We start from the raw sequence: 20,293 nt of genomic DNA on the forward strand, positions 1-20,293 counted from the left end.
ATTGAACTTGATAGCCCCACGGTCTGATTCTGTCTAGGTCAGCCTCCTATGTTCTTACGGACCACGGGGCGAGATGTGTGATAGGAATTTTGAGGTCTTAGATATATGGCGATGTTCATAAGTGTACCAACCAAGCACTTACATAGATCAGCACAGGAAGACCAACCTGGAACCATTTTGATTCCTAAACTGAGCAAATGTTTTCTCTGCAAGGTCAAAGTGGAAAAGCCTCCCCATTGTCTTTTCCTTCACAAATCCTGTCTTAAGGGTATGTCTGTGTTTGAATAAGGTGTGAGCCTGTGACCTGGCCCAGGAACTAAGTATTTATCATGACAAAAGACTGGCCAGGCTACCCAAGAAATCCAATCAAGTAACCTGCCAGACAGGAGATAAACAAAAACAGGAGAAAAACAATATTAAAACTTCTATTTTGGACCGCCTTTTCTGTGATGTAGGTGTGATGTATCTGAGGGGTGGTCTTAGGTTACACCCCTTCTGTGATGTATGTATGATGTTTCTGGGGGTAGTCTTGATCTACAGGATGGGAATCTCCAAAGCCTTTATAAGGCCTTGCACACCATTTTTCTAGGTCCTCTTCCTTTCCTGCGTGTGAGGGGAGCACCCTGTTGCAACAGATCAATAAAGATCAAGCTTACTAGCTGCTTTGCTTCTCAATATTCTCTGGTTGGCCTCTGTTATTTTCTCCTACCAATAGGGAACCTATGTAAGGACTCTATAGGGGCTCTTGGATACCCCATAAGGGAAAAGGGCATTTTTTGTTTACAACAATGTCAATCAAGATGTTTCACAATTGCACATCTCTTGATGACGGGCATGAGCAGGGTTTAACCCCGGCTGCTCCAGCTGCACTGTGCACAAACACCCGTTCCCAGCGGGGGAACTGGCGCAGGATGGAATCTTGCCCGCTGGGTGACGTCACCCAGCACTTGTCAGCTGATTGACAGGTGGGTGTGGTTTGGGGAAACGGCCTCGGGGGGGCAAGATTGACCCATGGGTATGCTGTGGGTTAAACCACAGAGCCTAGGACTTGCCGATCAGAAGGTCAGCGGTTCAAATCCCTGTGACGGGGTGAGCTCCCGTTGCTCGGTCCCTGCTCCTGCCCACCTGGCAGTTTGAAAGCATGTCAAAGTGCAAGTAGATAAATAGGTACAGCTGCGGCAGGAAGGTAAACGGCGTTTCCGTGCGCAGCTCTGGTTCGCCAGAAGTGGCTTCGTCATGCTGGCCACATAACCCGGAAGCTGTACGCCGGCTCCCTTGGACAATAAAGCGAGATGAGCGCCGCAACCCCAGAGTCAGCCACAACTGGACCTAATGGTCAGGGGTCCCTTTACCTTTACCTTTATAGACAATACAGTGACACCTTGGTTCTCAAACATCTTGGTACTCGAATAACTTGGAACCCGAACGTGGCAAACCCGGAAGTAAGTGTTCCAGTTTGCGAACTTTCTTCGGAAGTCGAACGTGTTCCGATTTGAGTGTTATGCTGCGGTCAGTCTGTTTTTGCTATTTATTTTGCGTTTTTGTTTTTGTGACTGTGTGGAACCCAGTTCAGCTACTGATTGATCGATGGATTGTGTGACTGCAGTACATTATTTATTGTTTTCATTTTACGGATCAGTGGTCTCGTTAGGTAGCAAAATTCATGTTAAATTGATGTTTTAGGGGTTGCTTTCAAAAGTCTGGAACGGATTAATCCATTTTGCATTTCTCTCTATGGGAAAGCGCGCCTTGGTTTTGGAACGCTTTGGTTTTGGAATGGACTTCCGGAAAGGATTAAGTTTGAGAACCAAGGTACCACTGTACTGAACTAGCTATACTGGTGCATTGACTCTAGAGAAGGCAGCATCCTTTGTGTGTGATTACTGTGGGACTTTTTTTTTTTTACATAAATTTATTTATTTATTCACTTATTTATTTATTAAATCTGTATACCACCCTATACCCGTTGCTCAGTTGGTTTGAGCATGGTGCTGATGACGCCAAGCTTGCAGGTTCGATCTCCGTATGGTACTGCTGCATATTCTTGCATTTCAGGGGTTGTACTAGATGAGCCGCAGGATTCCATCCAACCCCACAATTCTATGCTCTCAGGGTGGTTCACAACGTAAAATCACAATATAAACACTCTCTCCAACCTAGACGTGACCCGGAAGTGTCTCCGGACAGCGCTGGCCCCCGGCCTCTTAAGTGAGATGGGCACACAACCCTAGAGTCTGTCAAGACTGGCCCGTAAGTGCAGGGGTACCTTTACTCCAACCTAGGGTTCAGCTACATTAGTAAAGAAACAACAATTTGAATGTGCTATAAACATCCAACACTAGATGGCGCCAGAGAGCAGGAAATTTTTACACGCTTTTTTCCATAGGGATTTTTGTTGTTGTTGTTCTAATCTAATTTCTGACTTATTTATAGTGGGATTTTTCCTGTGCATAGATCCACCCTTATACTCCAGGAGCAGCATCTCCTTTTTTGGAACCGAGAGGAACTGGTCGAGGCGGCAACTTCCAACATCTCCCGCGTGTCATTGTTTGTTTGGGGGATTTAGCTGGGATGTTGTTGATGGAGGGAAAAGGACATCTGGGAGCTAGAATTCCTGGTGGCAGACGGGGCGATTTACAAGGGAGATGCCCACCCCCAGAAAGAAAAAAATATATATTTTTAACCCCGCCGGTATTTCCAAGGCAGCGGGGAAGAGATGTTCCTTTGGGAGCCTGTCGTCAGCTGTCGTCTTGCGCTATATTTATCAGGACGGCAATGAAAAGGTTCCCCCGCTGCCAGCCTTGAAAGAGGGGGGACGGCTGCTTTAGTAGGGTGCCCCAAACACCTTTAAAGGCTGCAGACATGAGCAGGGTTCCCTAATCCGTAAAGAGTGTGCAGCAGGCACATGCCTGGATGCTTAGATCCACTTCCCATTCTCCTGGGGGGAAAGGAAATCAGGAGGAAGTGCGGTCTAGTGGGTGGAGCTTCAAATCTGAGTATCTCGTCGTTGGGAATTGAATTGGGAATACACAGAGAGAGTTGTTCTCGTGGACTTATTTCGGGAATATTTGGACCGTTTGGCTTTGAGTTGCGTGTGTCACCATTGTTTTGGCACTGTATATATCAGGGGTGTCCAACCATTCGATCATGATCTACTGTTCGATCACAGGAGGTCCCTGGTTGGGTAGATCTGATGGGTAGATCACTGCCAGGTTTTTTTATAGTTGGAGTAGATCGCAGTCTCTTGGAAGTTGGATGTGCCTGGTATATATTATTTGAGATTTCATGTACTAGAAGGTGTCGAAGCGTCGCACATTATATTAATGAATTTTGTAAACCACATACAGAGTTGTTAAATTTGTGAATGATCTCTCCGTAGGCTGAGTAAGCTTCCGATGTTCCTTCGTGTAAAGGAGCCAAAGGCATCTCTCCAATGCGCTCCAAAATTGTCATTGAAATTCTACTCAATCTTGATCCAGAGCAGAATTCGGACGTACAGTGGTGCCTCGCAAGACGAAAAGAATCCGTTCTGTGATTCTCTTCGTCTAGCGGTTTTTTCGTCTTGCGAAGCAAGCCCATTGAAGGATTAGCGGATTAGCGCTATTAGTGCTATTAGCGGCTTTTAGAGGCTTATCGGATCAGCTGATAAGCGGCTTAGCGGCTTAGAAAAAGGGGGGAAGGGGGAAAAACCAGCAGGAACTCGCAAGACATTGTCGTCTTGCGAAGCAAGCCCATAGGAGATTCGTTTTGCGAGGCACCTCCAAAACGGAAAACTCTTTCGTCTAGCAAGTTTTCCGTCTTGCGAGGCATTCATTTTGCGGGGCACCACTGTATAGTTAGCAGAGTAAAAACGTGGTGCAGGATTCAAAAAAACAAACAGACCAGAGGCAATTGATATTTCATCCAGCAGAGCTTTACTGCTACTGAAGGCAAATGAGAATAATAGTCACAAATCCAATACGTTCAGGATTGGCACCGTCCATAAGATATCCAGTTGCAGCAGACTTACCGTATTTTTCGCTCTATACGACGCACCAGACCATAAGGCGCACCTAGTTTTTGGAGGAGGAAAACAAGAAAAAAATATTCTGAATCTCAGAAGCCAGAACAGCAAGAGGGATCGCTGCACAGCGAAAGCAGCAATCCCTCTTGCTGTTCTGGCTTCTGTGATAGCTGCGCAGCCTGCATTCGCCCCATAAGACGCACACACATTTCCCCTTACTTTTTAGGACGGAAAAAGTGAGTCTTATAGAGCAAAAAGTACGGTACCAGTCACATCCAGACAGGGAACTTGTTCCTTTTCCCTCCGCAGCCGTTTTTCATCACGAGCTGCAACCCTGCCAGTGGATCAGCGCGGGGGGTCGAGTGACCAGGTGTGAAACGAGGCAGGGACCCCTTTGTGTTCTCATTATTTATAATTGGCCGTTAGAAGTTGTCGTCTGATTCAGGAATTGTGAGTTGATTGCACGCCTGCCCTTTAGCTGATTAATTAGATCAATTGCATTGGCATCTATCTGCATATGAACCAACCCAAAAGAGCAGGGCCTTTTTGAAATGTCAAAGGGGGTATAATTAACTTGCAATTCCACAGAGCCGCTATTCTTTGTGATTCTACCGCTGTCTAAAATTCAGTCACACCTGCAGCTTTTGTTCTGCTCATTTGCTTGTTGTTCCATTGTTCTACTGTCCTGTGATTTGTAGGTATGCTCCCTATAAAGGAATATATTATAGAAGATAGATATTAGCATATCATAGAGGAACTCTGTCCCAAACAATCATATAGAATCATAGAGTTGGGCGTTACCCCGAGGATCATCCAGTCCAACCCTCTATAATAACAGAAATAAGCAGCTGCCCCATTCAGGGATCGAACCTGCAACCTTGGCCTTATCAGCACCACACTCTAACCAACTGAGCTATCCAGTGACCACATGGTACTGTGTTGTTTAGTCATTTAGTCGTGTCCGACTCTTCGTGACCACCTGGACCAGAGCATGCCAGGCCCTCCTGTCTTCCACTGCCTCCTGCAGTTTGGTCAAACTCATGCTGGTAGCTTCGAGAACACTGTCCAGCCATCTTATCCTCTGTCGTCCCCTTCTCCTTGTGCCCTCCATCTTTCCCAACATCAGGGTCTTTTCCAGGGAGTCTTCTCTTCTCATGAGGTGGCCAAAGTATTGAAGCCTCAGCTTCAGGATCTGTCCTTCCAGTGAGCACTCAGGGCTGATTTCCTTCAGAATGGAGAGGTTTGATCTTCTTGCAGTCCATGGGACTCTCAAGAGTCTCCTCCAGCACCATAATTCAAAAGCATCAATTCTTCGGCGATCAGCCTTCTTTATGGTCCAGCTCTCACTTCCATACATCACTACTGGGAAAACCATGGCTTTAACTATGTGGACCTTTGTTGGTAAGGTGATGTCTCTGCTTTTTAAGATGCTGTCTAGGTTTGTCATTGCTTTTCTCCCAAGAACCAGGCAGCTTAATCACAGCTAAAGAAGCCATCCAACCTCAGCTTGAAAAAAAAACCTTCAATGAAATAGACTCCACCACCTTCTGAGGAGTTCATGCCACATCTCTTTCTGTCAGAAAGTTCTTCCTGGGATTTAGTCAGAATCTCCTTTCTTGTAATTTGAATCCATTGGTTTGGATCCAGACCATGAGAAAGCAACCTTGCTCCCTCTTCGATGTGACAGCCCTTCAGATATTTGAAGGCGGTTATCATATCTCCTCTCAGCCTCCTCTTTTCCAGGATAAACATGCCCAGCTCCTTCAACCATTCCTCATCAGGCTTGGTTTCCAGACCCTTCATCATCTTCATCTCCCTCCTCTGCGCACCTTCCAGCTTGTCAACATCCTTCTTAAATTATACTGGCAGGAATTGGACACAGTATTCCAGGTGTGGTCTGCCTAAGGCAGAAGAGAGCAGTACAGTGGTACCTTAGTTCTCGATCTTAATCCATTCCGGGAGCCCGTTCGACTCCCAAAACTATTCAAAATCCAAGGCACGGCTTCTGATTGGCTGCAGGAGCTTGCTGCACTCAAGCGGAAGTGGCGTCAGACATTTGGCTTCCGAAAAAAGTTTGCAAACTGGAACACTTACTTCTGGGTTTGCGGAATTCGGGAGCCAATTTGCTCGACAACTAAACCGTTCGAGAACCAAGGTACCACAGTACTATGACATCCCTTGATGTGGGTACTAGACTGCTGTCGATGCAGCCTAGAATCGCATTCGCCTTTTTTGCTGCTGCATCACACTGTGGACTTGTGTTGAGCATGTGGTCCACTAAGACCCCTAGATCCTTTTCACGTGTATTGCTGCCAATCCAGGTATCCCCCATCGTATATTTCTGCTCCTGGTTATCCCTGCCCAAGTGCAGAACCTAACGTTTAGTCCTGTTGCAATACAGTCGTCTTTTGAAACTCTGGTGGTTTCGTAGCCATTTCCCCAACCTAAATGATCTGGACACAGTATTGTGGGCATGGGGGGTCTCTTGGGCCCTGCTGTGTCTCACTGTTGCTTGCAGCAATAGACATATCAGTGATATTGACCTCGCTTTGCTCTGTCTCCTTACAGGAAGATGTGGATGACGTCCTGACAAAGGAGGAGCAGATCTTCCTGCTGCTCAAAGCCAAGGCCAAGTGTGAGCGCCATCTAAAGGCCAAAGGACCCAAACTGCAAGGTGAGTCAGCCTCTCTCCTCCGGACTGTGGGATGTGATACATAAGTAGCAGTCAAGTACAACATTCCTTGTTTTCCTAGAGTGGACATGCAGGAGAATGTTTGTTCCAGCCACTCGAAAACTTCCTGTTTCCTCCTGGCTTGGAGCATCCTTCCTTTAGCATGTGACTAGAGGTGGGAGTGGCCTTACCTGCCCAGGTAACAAAAGGGCAAGGCACGCAGCACACTTCCTTCTTTTCAACTCTCTTTGACTTCCTCCGTTGTTGGACCAGCAGCTTTTTAGCTTTCAGCCAACAGAGGACAAAGGGACCATCCCCATATGGCAGGGGCAACCTAAGGCGCAGGGGCTGGATGCGGCCCAATCGCCTTCTAAATCCGGCCCGCGTGTTTTTACATGAGTCCTTTTATTTAAAATGCATCTCTGGGTTATTTGTGGGGCCTGCCTGGTGTTTTTACATGAGTAGAATGTGTCCTTTTATTTAGCATGCATCTCTGGGTTGTTTGTGGGGCATAGGAATTTGTTCATATTTTTTTTCAAAATATAGTGTGCCCCCCCCCCACAAGGTCTGAGGGATAGTGGACCTGAACACAGCTGAAAAAGGTTGTTGACCCCTGCCATATGGGGTAGACCCACATGTATATACTTTGCAACTAAGACTGCCTTAGGGGATCCAACTGTGAACTGATGATGTGAGGAAACTTATTTTATGTACTTTACACAAGATTGTAGTGTGTTTATTCTTTTAAGAGGGATATAAGGGGACTTACCAGGAATCTAATAGTAAGAGGCTTAAACAAGCCTGCAACCAGCTATCTTCTATATGTTTAAAAGGGGAATGTAAAACTCTGCTAAGTAAAGGTAAAGGGACCTCTGACCATTAGGTCCAGTCATGGCTGACTCTGGGGTTTTGGCGCTCATCTCGCTTTACTGGCCAAGGGAGCCGGCATACAGCTTCCGGGTCATGTGCCCAGCATGACTAAGCCACTTCTGGCGAACCAGAGCAGCGCACGGAAACGCCGTTTACCTTCCCGCCAGAGCAGTACCTATTTATCTACTTGCACTTTGACGTGCTTTCGAACTGCTAGGTTGGCAGGAGCAGGGACTGAGCAACGGGAGCTCACTCCATCGCGGGGATTTGAACCGCCGACCTTCTGATTGGCAAGCCCTAGGCTCTGTGGTTTAACCCACAGCGCCACCCGTGTCCCGCTAGCGCAGGTTGGGAAGGATTTTAATAAACAATATATCCTCTCCTGCCTCCCTGAACATTCCCACACAGACTGGATTGGCCAGTAAGTTTCCCCATAGGAATGAACTGGGCTGCTTTGGGGGTGCCCGATATTTGTTCAGCTATGGATGGGGCTGAGTTTCTTCCCACTACCTGGAAGACTTGGAGAGCATGTTCAGTGCCCAGGTTTGCACCCTGGGGAGGTCTGTTTGGTGCTGTTAACGCAGCAGATTGACTTCACACACACACACCCAAAGGTGTCAGGAAAAAGCAACAATGCGAGAGCGAGCTGCAGGTGTCTGGAAAGCAAAACAGGATGTTGATGTTTGGGACTGTACCATGGGAACGAAGGGGCAGTCTATTCACTGTACTGAGCACCAGATGTTAGCTCAGAGTGTCATCTGACCTGTACTGGAAGTACAGGGGTGGAGTTTATTCTCTCTCTACTGTTGGAGTCTGGAGAGTGCAGACGTGTTTCTCTGTACTGCTGCAATGACAGAAATAAAGACATGTAAATAGATTTCTGTCTGTCTCTTTCCCCTCTCTGAGGGAAGCAGGGCAGAGGGAGGAGTGGTGTGTCCCTCTCACGCTGAGTGGGATCGCCGATAGTGACCTTGCCTGTATCCTGCCGGGAGACGCAGGCGGGGAGGTCAACAGGATCTTAAGCCGAGTGCCTGGAGAGTGGCCAGTTACCTCTGACTGAGGCTAAAGAATCCGACAAAAGGCTCACTCCATGTCTTTCGAGAGAGATGGGTGTCAACAGCTATACACAGTTTCTTCTCTCTGCCTTTTCCCTCTCTCCTGAGTGCACTGCACTCTCAAGCAATCATGGCGGAGTTGTCCACAGGCATACACAGATAATGTCCAGAATCATTCGTGGGCGGTTCAGATTGCCAACTTTTTGCCTTTTAAAAAGAAATCAGCTTGCACGTCTAATAGCAGCCTCATCTGCAGAAGTTAGGGACGTGGGTGGTGCTGTGGGTTAAACCACAGAGCCTAGGACTTGCCGATCAGAAGGTCGGCGGTTTGAATCCCCGCGACGGGGTGAGCTCTAATTGCTCGGTCCCTGCTCCTGCCAACCTAGCAGTTCGAAAGCACGTCAAAGTGCAAGTAGATAAATAGGTACCGCTCCAGCGGGAAGGTAAACGGCGTTTCCATGCGCTGCTCTGGTTCGCCAGAAGTGGCTTAGTCATGCTGGCCACATGACCCAGAAGCTGTATGCCGGCTCCCTCGGCCAATAAAGCGAGATGAGCGTTGCAACTCCAGAGTCGGCCACGACTGGACCTAATGGTCAGGGGTCCCTTTCCCTTTTACCTGCAGAAGTTATCCGGGGATCGTGGGGATTTGAATCCAGACCCCTAGTCCAATGCCATAACCACTAAATCATGCTGCCTCTCAGTCACTGCAGATGAAGATGCTGTTAATGACACAAGAGCAGACCCGGCCATTTCCCCCAGTCAGTTGGCAACCAAATGCTGCTTTCCACTTCCCCAAGAGTCATCAATCTGATGTATTTAGGGGTTCAAATTGCGTGTGTCTGGCCCCATCTGTCAAAATTACCAGGCACCCACTCCCACCACAGGGCTGGTTCAGTCTCGCGCATATATTTTCTATTTCGAGTTTCGTTTAATGGGTGCCAGATGCAGGGAGCCAGAGAGAGAGAGAGTGTGTGTGTGTCAGTTTGCAGAGGGTGTGTGTGCATGTGTCTGTGTTTGTGACAAACTCTCAGTCCCTTGTCAATACTGCAGCTGTTCTTCATTGAAACCACGGAGAGCCCAGTTTGCCACCCAGAAAGCAGTTTTCCCTTTACAGTCCTAGCTGTGAGTTGCTCTGGGACGAGGCTGGGTCCCATGGTTATGAAAACATCCCTTTCCAAAAACAATAGTTCTTGTGTGTGTGTTTGTGTGTGTGTCCAGAAAACACGCTGCACAGCCTTTTCTGCTTATTTCAGGATTCCTGCTCCATATGGGCAGAATCCCACCCACTTTAACCGCATCCTGGTGGATCTTCATTACATCAGCCAATTAGCACCTCATTGAGACTCCCTCCCACCTCTGGTGCTTTTTCCTGTACTTTTGACCTCGGAGTAGACCTACAGGAAGACACAGCAGTGCCCATGTTGGGGGGGGGGGAGCTCTAAAACCCACATTTGCAGAATCATCTTGCTGGAAGGGACCACAAATGACTTTTAGTCTAACCCCACTGCAATGCAGAAATCTTTTTGCCCAACATGGGGGACTCGAAACCATGAGCCTAAGAGTAAGAGTCTTCCCTGAAGCAGGTAGGTAGCCGTGTTGGTCTGCCGTAGTTGAAACAAAATTTAAAAATTCCTTCCAGTAGCACCTTAGAGACCAACTAAGTTTGTTATTGGTGTGAGCTTTTGTGTGCATGCACACTTCTTGCGCATGAAAGCTCATACCAATAACAAACTTAGTTGGGTAGCGGTGTGGGTTAAACCACAGAGCCTAGGACTTGCCGATCGGAAGGTCGGCGGTTCGAATCCCTGCGATGGGGTGAGCTCCTGTTGCTTGGTCCCTGCTCCTGCCAACCTAGCAGTTTGAAAACACGCCAAAGTGCAAGTAGATAAACAGTGCAAGTGCAAGATGTGTGAACTGCACCCAGGCTCACACATCTCGCGGCGGAAGAAATGGACAACTTTGATGTAGAAGAGCAGTGGCTGTTCCATACGATACGATACAATAATCTTTATTGTCATTGTCCTATACAGAACAACGAAATTGAAAAATCTGCATAAAACATTCAAAACCCAACAAGCCTGCTATCCCAGCTATCTCAATCTGGTTAACCCCCTAAAAACTCTGATACCCCATTTTTAAATACAATGTACTCCCATAGAGGGAACGCAGATGGCGCTGTGGGTTAAACCACAGAGCCTAGGACTTGCCGATCGGAAGGTAGATGGTTCGAATCCCTGTGACGGGGTGAGCTCCCGTTGCTCAGTCCCTGCTCCTGCCAACCTAGCAGTTCGAAAGCACGTCAAAGTGCAAGTAAATAAATAGGTACCACTCCGGCAGGAAGGTCAACGGCGTTTCTGTGCGCTGCTCTGGTTCGCCAGAAGCGGCTTATTCATGCTGGCCACATGACCCGGAAGCAGTACGCCGGCTCCCTCGGCCAATAAAGTGAGATGAGCGCCGCAACCCCAGAGTCGTCCGCGGCTGGACCTAACGGTCAGGGGTCCCTTTACCTTTACCTTTACCTTTAAGGTGCTACTGGAAGGAATTTTTTAATTTTGTTTCCCTGAAGCAGCTGCTGAGAGCTAGGAATCCTAGATCAGCAGAGAGACAGAGGCAAAAGTGATTTCCGGACAGCTCTGTCGTTCAGAGCAGCAGAGCTTGCCAAATCTGCTTGCAGGACCTTAGATCTGAGCTGTCCACTCTCTCTAGAGAGGTATTTTTATATGCAACGGCTGCAGCCTGGACTTTGGTGGCAGATGGGTGGAAGGAAGAAGAAGCCCCGACAATAACGGGCTGCCATAATAAACTACAAGAATTTGCTGAAATGGCACAGTTGACAAATAGCCTGAGAGGCAATTCAAAACAAAAAATTATGGAAAAATAGGATAGATATATGTTCAAAAATATAGTAAAGGTTCGCTATCTATGCTAGCATTCGATTGACGTTGGAGAGAAATTGAGTTGAAAAACAAGATTAAGGGTACATATTGATATTGGAATGTATTAGATAAAATGTAAAGAAATATACAATAATAAGAGTACATTCATTTATTTTTTAAAAAAGAATATACAATGAAATTGACGGGAAGTCCGTAGTGTTGTTACAAATACTATTTTGAAATGGCTTCATGTCATTGTTTTTTATTTTTTCTTTCTTTAGGTACATAAATTTGGTATATAAACTTTGAATACATGTTGGAAATTATATTATAATATGCCCCATAATGTAATATGATAATGTATACATGTGTGACATAAGAACACTAATAATAATGATGATGATGATGATGATGATGATGATGATGATCTGAGCTGTCCAACAGATCTGATTTTGTAAAAGGGTTCCAGTGAATTTGCTGCACACTTGGAACAGGGACTGGAGGAAGGAAAGAGAGAGAGGGAAGGGATTTCCCACTTAAGGGCCACAATGAAGGTGAAAATTGCCTGGAAGGAAAGCCAAGCTAGGAGAGGGGCTTTGAACAAAGCGAGAGAGCGGGAGAGTGTTTGTAGAAATCGGATGTTGTTTCCAACCGCGCTCCCAAGCTTGTAAGAGCTGTCAGGTCCGCTTAGGCCCAGGGTCTGTGTCCTGTTAGTTTTAATGAGCGAGATGAAGTCATACATAATTAAGAGAATGTACAGACACTTGGCCAAAACGTTCAGAAGTGGCTTTGGAGTGTTCCATAGACCGTATTTTCCTTTTTTTCCTTTAAGATGCAATCTGATTTATTAGCACAGACAAGGTGGCTCTGGAAATGGGTAGCAAAAGCAATTGTGCAAGACCTTTCAGCCAAGAGGGAAAGCTTTCTGACAGTGAGATTTGTTTGACAGGGGAAAGGTCTCCCTGAGGAGGTTCTCGACTCACCTTCCTTGGAGGTTTTTAAGCAGATGTTGGATGATTTAGCTGAGATTCCTCCATTGCAAGGGGTTCGACTAGATGACTCTTGGTGTCCCCTTCAACTCTACAATTCCATGATTCTATCGTTCTAAGATGTCCCTCAAGGAGGTTTGAGGGAAAAGGGGCACCCAGATGGGTTTTGCCTCCTTAAAGCAGCTCCCCAGCACCTCCACTTTTAGATACTGGTGGAAAACCAGTCTCCCTACTTGCCTGAGAGCCAGTGGTGGTGTAATGGTTAAAGTGTTTGTTTAGGACCTGGGAGACCAGGGTTCGAATCCCCACCCGACCCCATGAACCTGATAAAATGTGCAGAAGAGAACCGTGGACCTTGAACTCCTTGGAGGAAAAGGTATTAGAGAAATGAATTAGCAAATGAATAAATACTGACCTACTTAAATCATAATCATTTTACAAATTGGATTCTCAGAATCCCAAGACTTCCCTCCACCCCTCCAAGGTTTCCCTAAATATTCTTTTCAAACTGCATCGTATCATATTTTTATTTATTTATTTATCCCACACACATCTGGCTGGGTTTCCCCAGCCACTCTGGGCGGTTTCCAACAGAATATTAAAATACAATAACCTATTAAACATTAAAAGCTTACCTAAACAGGGCTGCCTTCAGATGTCTTCTAAATTTCAGGTAGTGGTTTTTCTCTTTGACATCTGGTGGGAGGGCGTTCCACAGGGCGGGTGCCACCACCGAGAAGGCCCTTTTCCATATTTTCTTAAAACTCAGTTGTAACCATAATTCTCGCTTCATTGCAAGTGTTGTTGTTTTTTACAATCCTGCCTATGTTTTTAATTGTTTAATCCTGCTTAATTTAATTGTTCCTGCTTAATTAAACTGCTTAATTTAATCCTGTTTGATTTAATTGTTTTTAATCCTGCCTATGTTTTTAATTGTTTTAATTCTTTCAAGTAACTTAGAAAATTTCCCCATTGTTTTTTAAATCTATCGTCCTCTTGATCTCTGATTTCCTGGGTCTAATTTTTCTCCATTTCAGCATAGTCCACCATCTATATCAACCATTCTTCTTTTGTAGGTAATTTATCCTCCCATCTTTGGGCAAATAGCACCCACTCAGCTGTTGTTGCATACACTATGTTCTGATAACTTTTAACCCAGCCAGGGTGTTATGTACTGAGTTTAATAGGATCCACAATGCAGCAGTCTGATTGGTCCTAGAACAATAGGATTCAGAATGCAGCAGTCTCATTGGTCCTAGAACAATAGGACCCAGAATGCAGCAGTCTGATAGGTCCACAGGAGCCACCAATCCAGCTCCAGGTGAAAGTGAATCCACAACCTGATCCCGGAATTAGCCAATCACGTGGGGCCCATTGTGTAAATAATGTAAATAAAGCAGACATTCTGGGGGAACTTCCATTCCTCCTCACCACTATGAGCTGAATAAAGAGCATGAAATCCACTCTGGACTCCGAGTATATTTCACAGTTTCAACAAAGAGATTCCAGCCAATGCCTTTAAAAAACCTATCGATGTTAATAATAATAATAATAATATCTTTATTGTCATTGCCCCCTCTCGGGGACAACGAAATTACTTGGCTGCTCCATCCACCCAGGTAGGGCACTCCACACAAAATCAAATCAACTATAAAAACACTAATTAAAACAATACAGTATAAAACAGCAAGGAAGATTAGATGACTTTCAAAGTCCAGGCTTCCCATTCAGGGCCGAGATCGCTCTGGGGAAGAAGCTGTTCTTAAGACGGCTTGTTCTTGTCTTCATCGTCCTGTATCTCCGTCCCGACGGCAAGAGCTCGAAGAGACAGTGACCAGGATGCGATGGATCTTTTGCTATGTCCAGTGCCTTCCTATGGCACCTTGTGGCATAAATCTGCTCTAAGGTGGAGAGTGGGCAGCCAACAATGCTCTCTGCTGCCTTAACAACCCTGCACAACCCCAACCTGTCCCGGGTAGTACAGCTTCCGTACCACACACATAAGCCATAAGTGAGCACGCTCTCAATGGCACAGTGATAGAAGGCAAGCAGCAGTTTCTGTGGAAGATGGTTTTTCCTTAGAATTCTCAAAAAGTACAGTCTCTGCTGCGCCTTCTTCACAAGCCCCCTTGTGTTGACACTCCAGGACAGATCCTCTTGTAATTCAATGCCCAAAAATCTGAACGTTGTTACCCTCTCCACACAGACCCCATCAATCAAAAGTGGCTGGACATTGCTCTTCTGTCTCCTGAAGTCCACCACAAGCTCCTTTGTCTTCCTTGTATTTATGAGCAAGTTGTTAGCTCTGCACCACTCTGTCAGCCGCTCCACCTCATCTCTATAGTCCGTTTCACCCTCCCTTTCAGAGATGAGCCCAATCACGGTTGTGTCATCTGCAAATTTGACAACCCTATTACTAGGGTAAGCAGCGACACAATCGTACGTGTAGAGAATATAAAGGAGCGGACTGAGTACGCATCCCTGTGGTGTTCCTGTGTTAGTCCTAAGCATATTAGAGGTATAAGGGCCCAACCGAACCCTCTGGGGGCGGTCTGACAAAAAGTCCAATATCCACCCACAAAGTGATAACGGCAGCCCCAGATCTTCCAGTTTAGACATCAGACGTTGTGGTAGAATGGTATTAAATGCTGAGCTGAAATCTAAAAAAAGCAGTCTGGCATAACCCCCCCTGCTGCTCCAAATGTGCAAGAACGGCATGGAGGGCAATCGCCACAGCGTCCTCTGTCGATCTTTTCGTTTTGGGACTAGATAAGCTCATATTCGATAGGCGGCAGCAAAAGCTGACAAAATAATTCCAGCAGAACGGCGGTCGCTGTCCCAACTTTTCCCCTCTAAAGAGAAAGGGGCAAACGATCAGCTTGTCAAGCGTCTCTCCACAAAACCAGAAAGTTTTCTTTCTTATGTAAGTTATACAAAGCCTCAGCTTGCAAATAAACAGTCTGGCAAAGGACATGAATGATCCCCAGAAGACAGGGAAATATCTCCATGGTTTGCAATGGAAGTCACTTGCTGAATAACTTTTACAGACGGGGACGTAAAGGAGTGGCAAGGTTTCTTGGGGTGGGGGTACAATGTTCAGATGCTAGAGTCCGGGTCGCTTGCGATCTTGAAATCATGAAGGGAAGCAAAACAGTCTCTGTCATTCTTGAACGAAGCCCAAATAGCCAGGAATGGAACTATCTGAGCACGAATATTACTCAGTCCACATTTTGCAAACAGGACGACCTACCGTATTTTTTGCTGTATAAGACTCACTTTTTCCCTCCTAAAAAGTAAGGGGAAATGTGTGTGCATCTTATGGAGCGAATGCAGGCTGCGCAGCTATCCCAGAAGCCAGAACAGCAAGAGGGAGTGCTGATTTCACTGCACAGCGATCCCTCTTGCTGTTCTGGCTTCTGAGATTCAGAATATTTTTTTCTTCTTGTTTTCCTCCTCCAAAAACTAGGTGCGTCTTCTGGTCTGGTGCGTCTTATAGAGCGAAAAATACGGCAATTCATACCTCCTGGAGTAATACATGGGTTTGAACACACACACCAGATTTCATGCGCCTCTGACTTTTCCCCTAAAATTCTCACATACCCTCCAACATTTACTCCAATGAAAACCTTATTCCTCCTAATAATAAGGAGGGAGGGGAGGACCCAGAAACCAAACCCCCATTTAAGAGGGGAGCCACATGGAATCGATTCCATTGTGGAGCTGCTGGAACCGAGGGGCTCGTAAAATTGTACTGACTCCACCCACCCTGCTTGTGATGTTCCTGGGGAGCCCAGATCTCCCGTAAAACTTTGGTGGCCTTTCCGTAATTCTCTCCAGGTCTTAATCGTGAACGAAAGCACTTAATTAGCGAAATGAGAGCCATTCTTGAGGCTCGGTCCTCATGGCTCCTCCTCGAGGGGGAAGGAAGAGTGACTCGGGAGCAAGAGAGGACTTAAATAAGTGCAAGAATCTGAATTGTAGACTTGGAAGGGACCCAAAAGGCCATCTAAACCAACCCCCTGCTTTGCAGGAATCTCGGCGAAAGCATCCATGAAAAGATGGACAGCCAACCTCTGCTTAAAAACCTCCATGGAAGAAGAAGAAGAGTTTGGATTTGATATCCCGCTTTATCACTACCCTAAGGAGTCTCAAAGCAGCTAACATTCTCCTTTCCCTTCCTCCCCCACAACAAACACTCTGTGAGGTGAGTGGGGCTGAGAGACTTCAAAGAAGTGTGGCTAGCCCAAGGTCACCCAGCAGCTGCATGTGGAGGAGCGGGGAAGCGAACCCGGTTCACCAGATTACGAGTCCACCGCTCTTAACCACTACACCACACTACCTCCATGGAAGTAGAGTCCACAACCTCCCAAGGGTTCCACTGCCGAACAGCTCTGACTGCCAGAAATTCTTCCTTTTGTTTAAGCCCCTTCCGCCCTTCAGCGGAGGTGGGGTTGTGGTTTCACGGCCCCACCACACGCACAGCTGGAGCCCCCGCGTGATTGGGGGGATTCCTGGCTGTGTCACCCCCCTGGCTGCTTCCGTGCATGCGCGTGATGTCATTTTGAGCGTCTGTGCATGTGCGAGCGGCGAAACCCGGAAGTAACGCATTCCGTTACTTTTTGGGGTTGTAGACCACAAATTATTGCAGACTCTCGGGGGGGAGGAGACTGCCCCCCTGCTTCCTTCTCCCACTGAAGCTCCATCTCTGCAAATTATTGCACCGACTCTCACATGGACATCTGTCCAAGCAAGGAAGAGGCACAACTGGAGCTCCAGGAAAGGCGGAAACACCTATCAAATCATGGAATGGTAGACTTGGAAGGGAATCTCTGCTAAAGAAACCCTTGCAGATGGCCGTCTGGCTTCAAGAAGGGTGCAAAACGGGCAGTGAGGGGTGCTTGGCCCGTGGAGGGAGAGGGGTGTGTGGCCGAGGAGGAGCTGTCATCAAGGGCCACATAGAGAGGAGAGGAGGGCCACACCTCCCCATGTCCCAGAACCTCCAGCTTTTGCGTTATCGACTCATTTTCCAGCCCTCCGCACGTTTGCCATATGCAGCACTTGGCTCAGGTTTCCAGGGAGGGAAAACCCGAGAAAGACTTGTGGTTTTTTTCCTTTAAAAAAAAATCTAGAGCAGAAAAATTTGTCCCCACAAGGCTGCGGTTTGCTTGCTTGCTTTTTAAATTTAGCTCCCAGATGAAAGGCATCCCGGAGGAACAGGAAACCCCCAAACGCCGTGTGTTTCTCGAGACGTAGGTAAACATGACGTCGCGACCTCAGCAGTGGGCATGAGGTGCCCACCCCAAAATCTGGCCCTGGAAGGGGATGAAGAAAAATAAGCAGCCCTGGACCATCCAGGCCCCCACCCAACCCCCAACCCCCTTCTCCTGTTGCTTTTTATGAATTAGGAGCCTGTGTGTTGACCACGGTTTGGAAAGGAAGAAGGGACATTTTGCGGAAAAGGCAGAGAGAGAAGGAGGCATTTCACAAAAGCCTGTTATTAACACCAAACTTCCAGGCTTGCAGCGTGGCTATTCTGGGTGCCGCTCAACTGTTTCCATCTTAGCTCGGGTCCGTCCCGTCCGCCCCGCCTCCTTCCCCAAATAATTAAATCTCTTATTTGCTAGGGCAAAGCATCACCTCGGATGGATGAAAATAGGAATACGTTTGAGGACTTAGGCTCATTGTCTGCAGCCTCCCCCCCCCCCCCCCGAGCGCGGGCTCACATTATTTCACAGTCTCGAAAGTTATTTTCTGCCTCCCGGGTTTCTGCAGCTGCCTGCCTGCCTGCCTGCCATTCACTAATTCAAAATGAAATACTTGTGAGATGGTTTTAAGGGTGCCATATTTTTCGCACCATAAGACGCACCTAGTTTTTAGAGGAGGAAAACAAGGGGGGGAGAAATATTCTGAGTGAAACAGTGGGTGTATGGTTTTTGTGGTTCAGGCCGTGGCCACAGACATGATATGTGATCTGATGGTGAGTTTGGGGTAGCCCAATGCAAAAATCCTGAGAATCCATGTGGATCCGTGCTTTTTAACCAAGTTTTTGCACCATTGCGGCCACACGAAACAGTGGATGCTTGGTTTTTTTGGTGCAGGCTGTAGCCATGGACATGCTATTTGATCTGATGGTGAATCTGGGGTGACCCAGTGCAAAAATCCTGAGGATCCATGGGCTTTTACCTCCCCGCTCCCAGACAGCCTCCTTTATCGCTAGCCTCCCTTATCTCCCTCCCGATCGCTTGCTGATCAGCTGCTTCCTTTCAACACCCCCTTCCCTCTTGTTTGCCTTAGTGTCTTTTCCTTAGCTGGAGCAGTTTTTTCCTCCTCCTTTTCTTCTAATTTCTCTCCTCATTGCTTTAGTCTTCCTGTCTCCTCTCCTTGCAAGCTTGCTGTCTTTACCTCCCCCCTCCCAGGCAGCCTCCTTTATCTCTAGCATCCCTTATCTCTCTCCCCAATCAGCAAATGATCAGCGTCTTTGTTTCAACACCCACTTCCCTGTTTCAAAAAAAAATGATCTGCTTTTTGCCCCTGGGCAATTCGGCTCCATGGACCACGCATTCGCTCCATAAGACACACAGACATTTCCCCTTACTTTTTTAGTAAGATATTAAAATTTCACAGCATGAAGCAATTGGGTGCATAAAAACTGGCTCCTTTTGGAATAAAAATTGCCCAGACCCATAATTAGGATTCCAACTTTACTAGCCAGAACATATTGAAAATAGGTACAAAATAATCAACAATACACCCAGAAAGTTGCATAAAGCAACTTGAATATATATATAACATAATTACGATCAGATTAAAAGAGAGGTTTAAAAGGACACATTTTAAAACATACCGTTCCAAAGCAGGGCTTGTTAGACTATGGAACTCCCTGCCACATGAAGGTAGCAATGGGCACCAACGTGAGTAGCTTTAAAACAGGATTGGACAAATAATAATAATTTTAAAAAAATATTTATATCCCGCCCTCCCCAGCCGAAGCCGGGCTCAGAGCGGCTAACAACAGTAAAAGTAACACAGCATTCTAAAATCAATTCAGAATAAAATTAATGGCAACCATTGGGCTAGAGTTCTATGAGGATTACTGAAGGAGGGGGTCAGACTGTGCCTTGGCCAAAGGCTTGGTGGAACAGCTCTGTCTTGCGGAAAGATGTCAAGTCCCGCAGGGCCCTAGTCTCTTGCAACAGAGCGTTGCACCAGAGCGGGGCCACGGCCGAAAAAGCCCTGGCTCTGGCTGAGGCCAGCCTAACCTCCCCGTGGCCCGGGACCTCCATGATGTTTTTGTTTGAAGACCATAAGGTCCTCCGTGGGACATACCAGGAGAGGCGGTCCCGTAGGTACGAGGGTCCTAGGCCGTATAGGGCTTTAAAGGTTTAAACCAGCACCTTGAACCTGATCCTATACTCCACCGGGAGCCAGTGCAGCTGGTAGAGCACTGGGTGAATGTGATCCCGCAGCGAGGACCCTGTAAGGAGTCTCACCGCGGCATTCTGCACCCTCTGGAGTTTCTGGGTCAGTCTCAAGGGCAGCCCCACGTAGAGCGAGTTACAATAATCAAGTCTGGAGGTGACTGTCCCGTGGATCACAGTGGCTAGGTCAGGGCGAGAGAGGTAAGGAGGTCATGGAGGTGAAAGCTACCAATGGCTACTTGCCATCACAACTCTGCTCTTGTCTCCACGGTTGAAGCAATGCTTCTGAACACTGGGGGTCTTGTGTCCGGATCCTGCTTTGCAGGTTTCCCTTGAGGGAATCTGGTTGGCCACTGTGAGAGCAAGGACGCTGGACTCAATGGGCTGCTGGCTTAATACAGCAGGTCCTTG

The 20,293-nt window shown here is 47.1% G+C and overlaps 1 protein-coding gene and 1 long non-coding RNA gene across 2 annotated transcripts in view; one reads left to right on the forward strand and one right to left on the reverse strand.

Annotated features, from left to right (window-relative positions):
* LOC308569732 overlaps nucleotides 1-20,293 on the reverse strand; it is a 317,777-nt gene that overhangs the window by 94,210 nt on the left and 203,274 nt on the right. The window lies entirely within an intron of this gene.
* The window catches only part of PTH1R (parathyroid hormone 1 receptor), a 137,688-nt gene that overhangs the window by 74,181 nt on the left and 43,214 nt on the right, over nucleotides 1-20,293 (forward strand). The window contains exon 2 of the mRNA XM_081163728.1: nucleotides 6,572-6,677. Coding sequence (XP_081019854.1) covers nucleotides 6,572-6,677 — 106 coding nt within the window. The remainder of the gene's footprint in view (nucleotides 1-6,571; nucleotides 6,678-20,293) is intronic.

Source organism: Podarcis bocagei, assembly GCF_964188305.1.
Source record: "Podarcis bocagei genome assembly, chromosome: 12".
Lineage (NCBI taxonomy): Eukaryota > Metazoa > Chordata > Lepidosauria > Squamata > Lacertidae > Podarcis > Podarcis bocagei.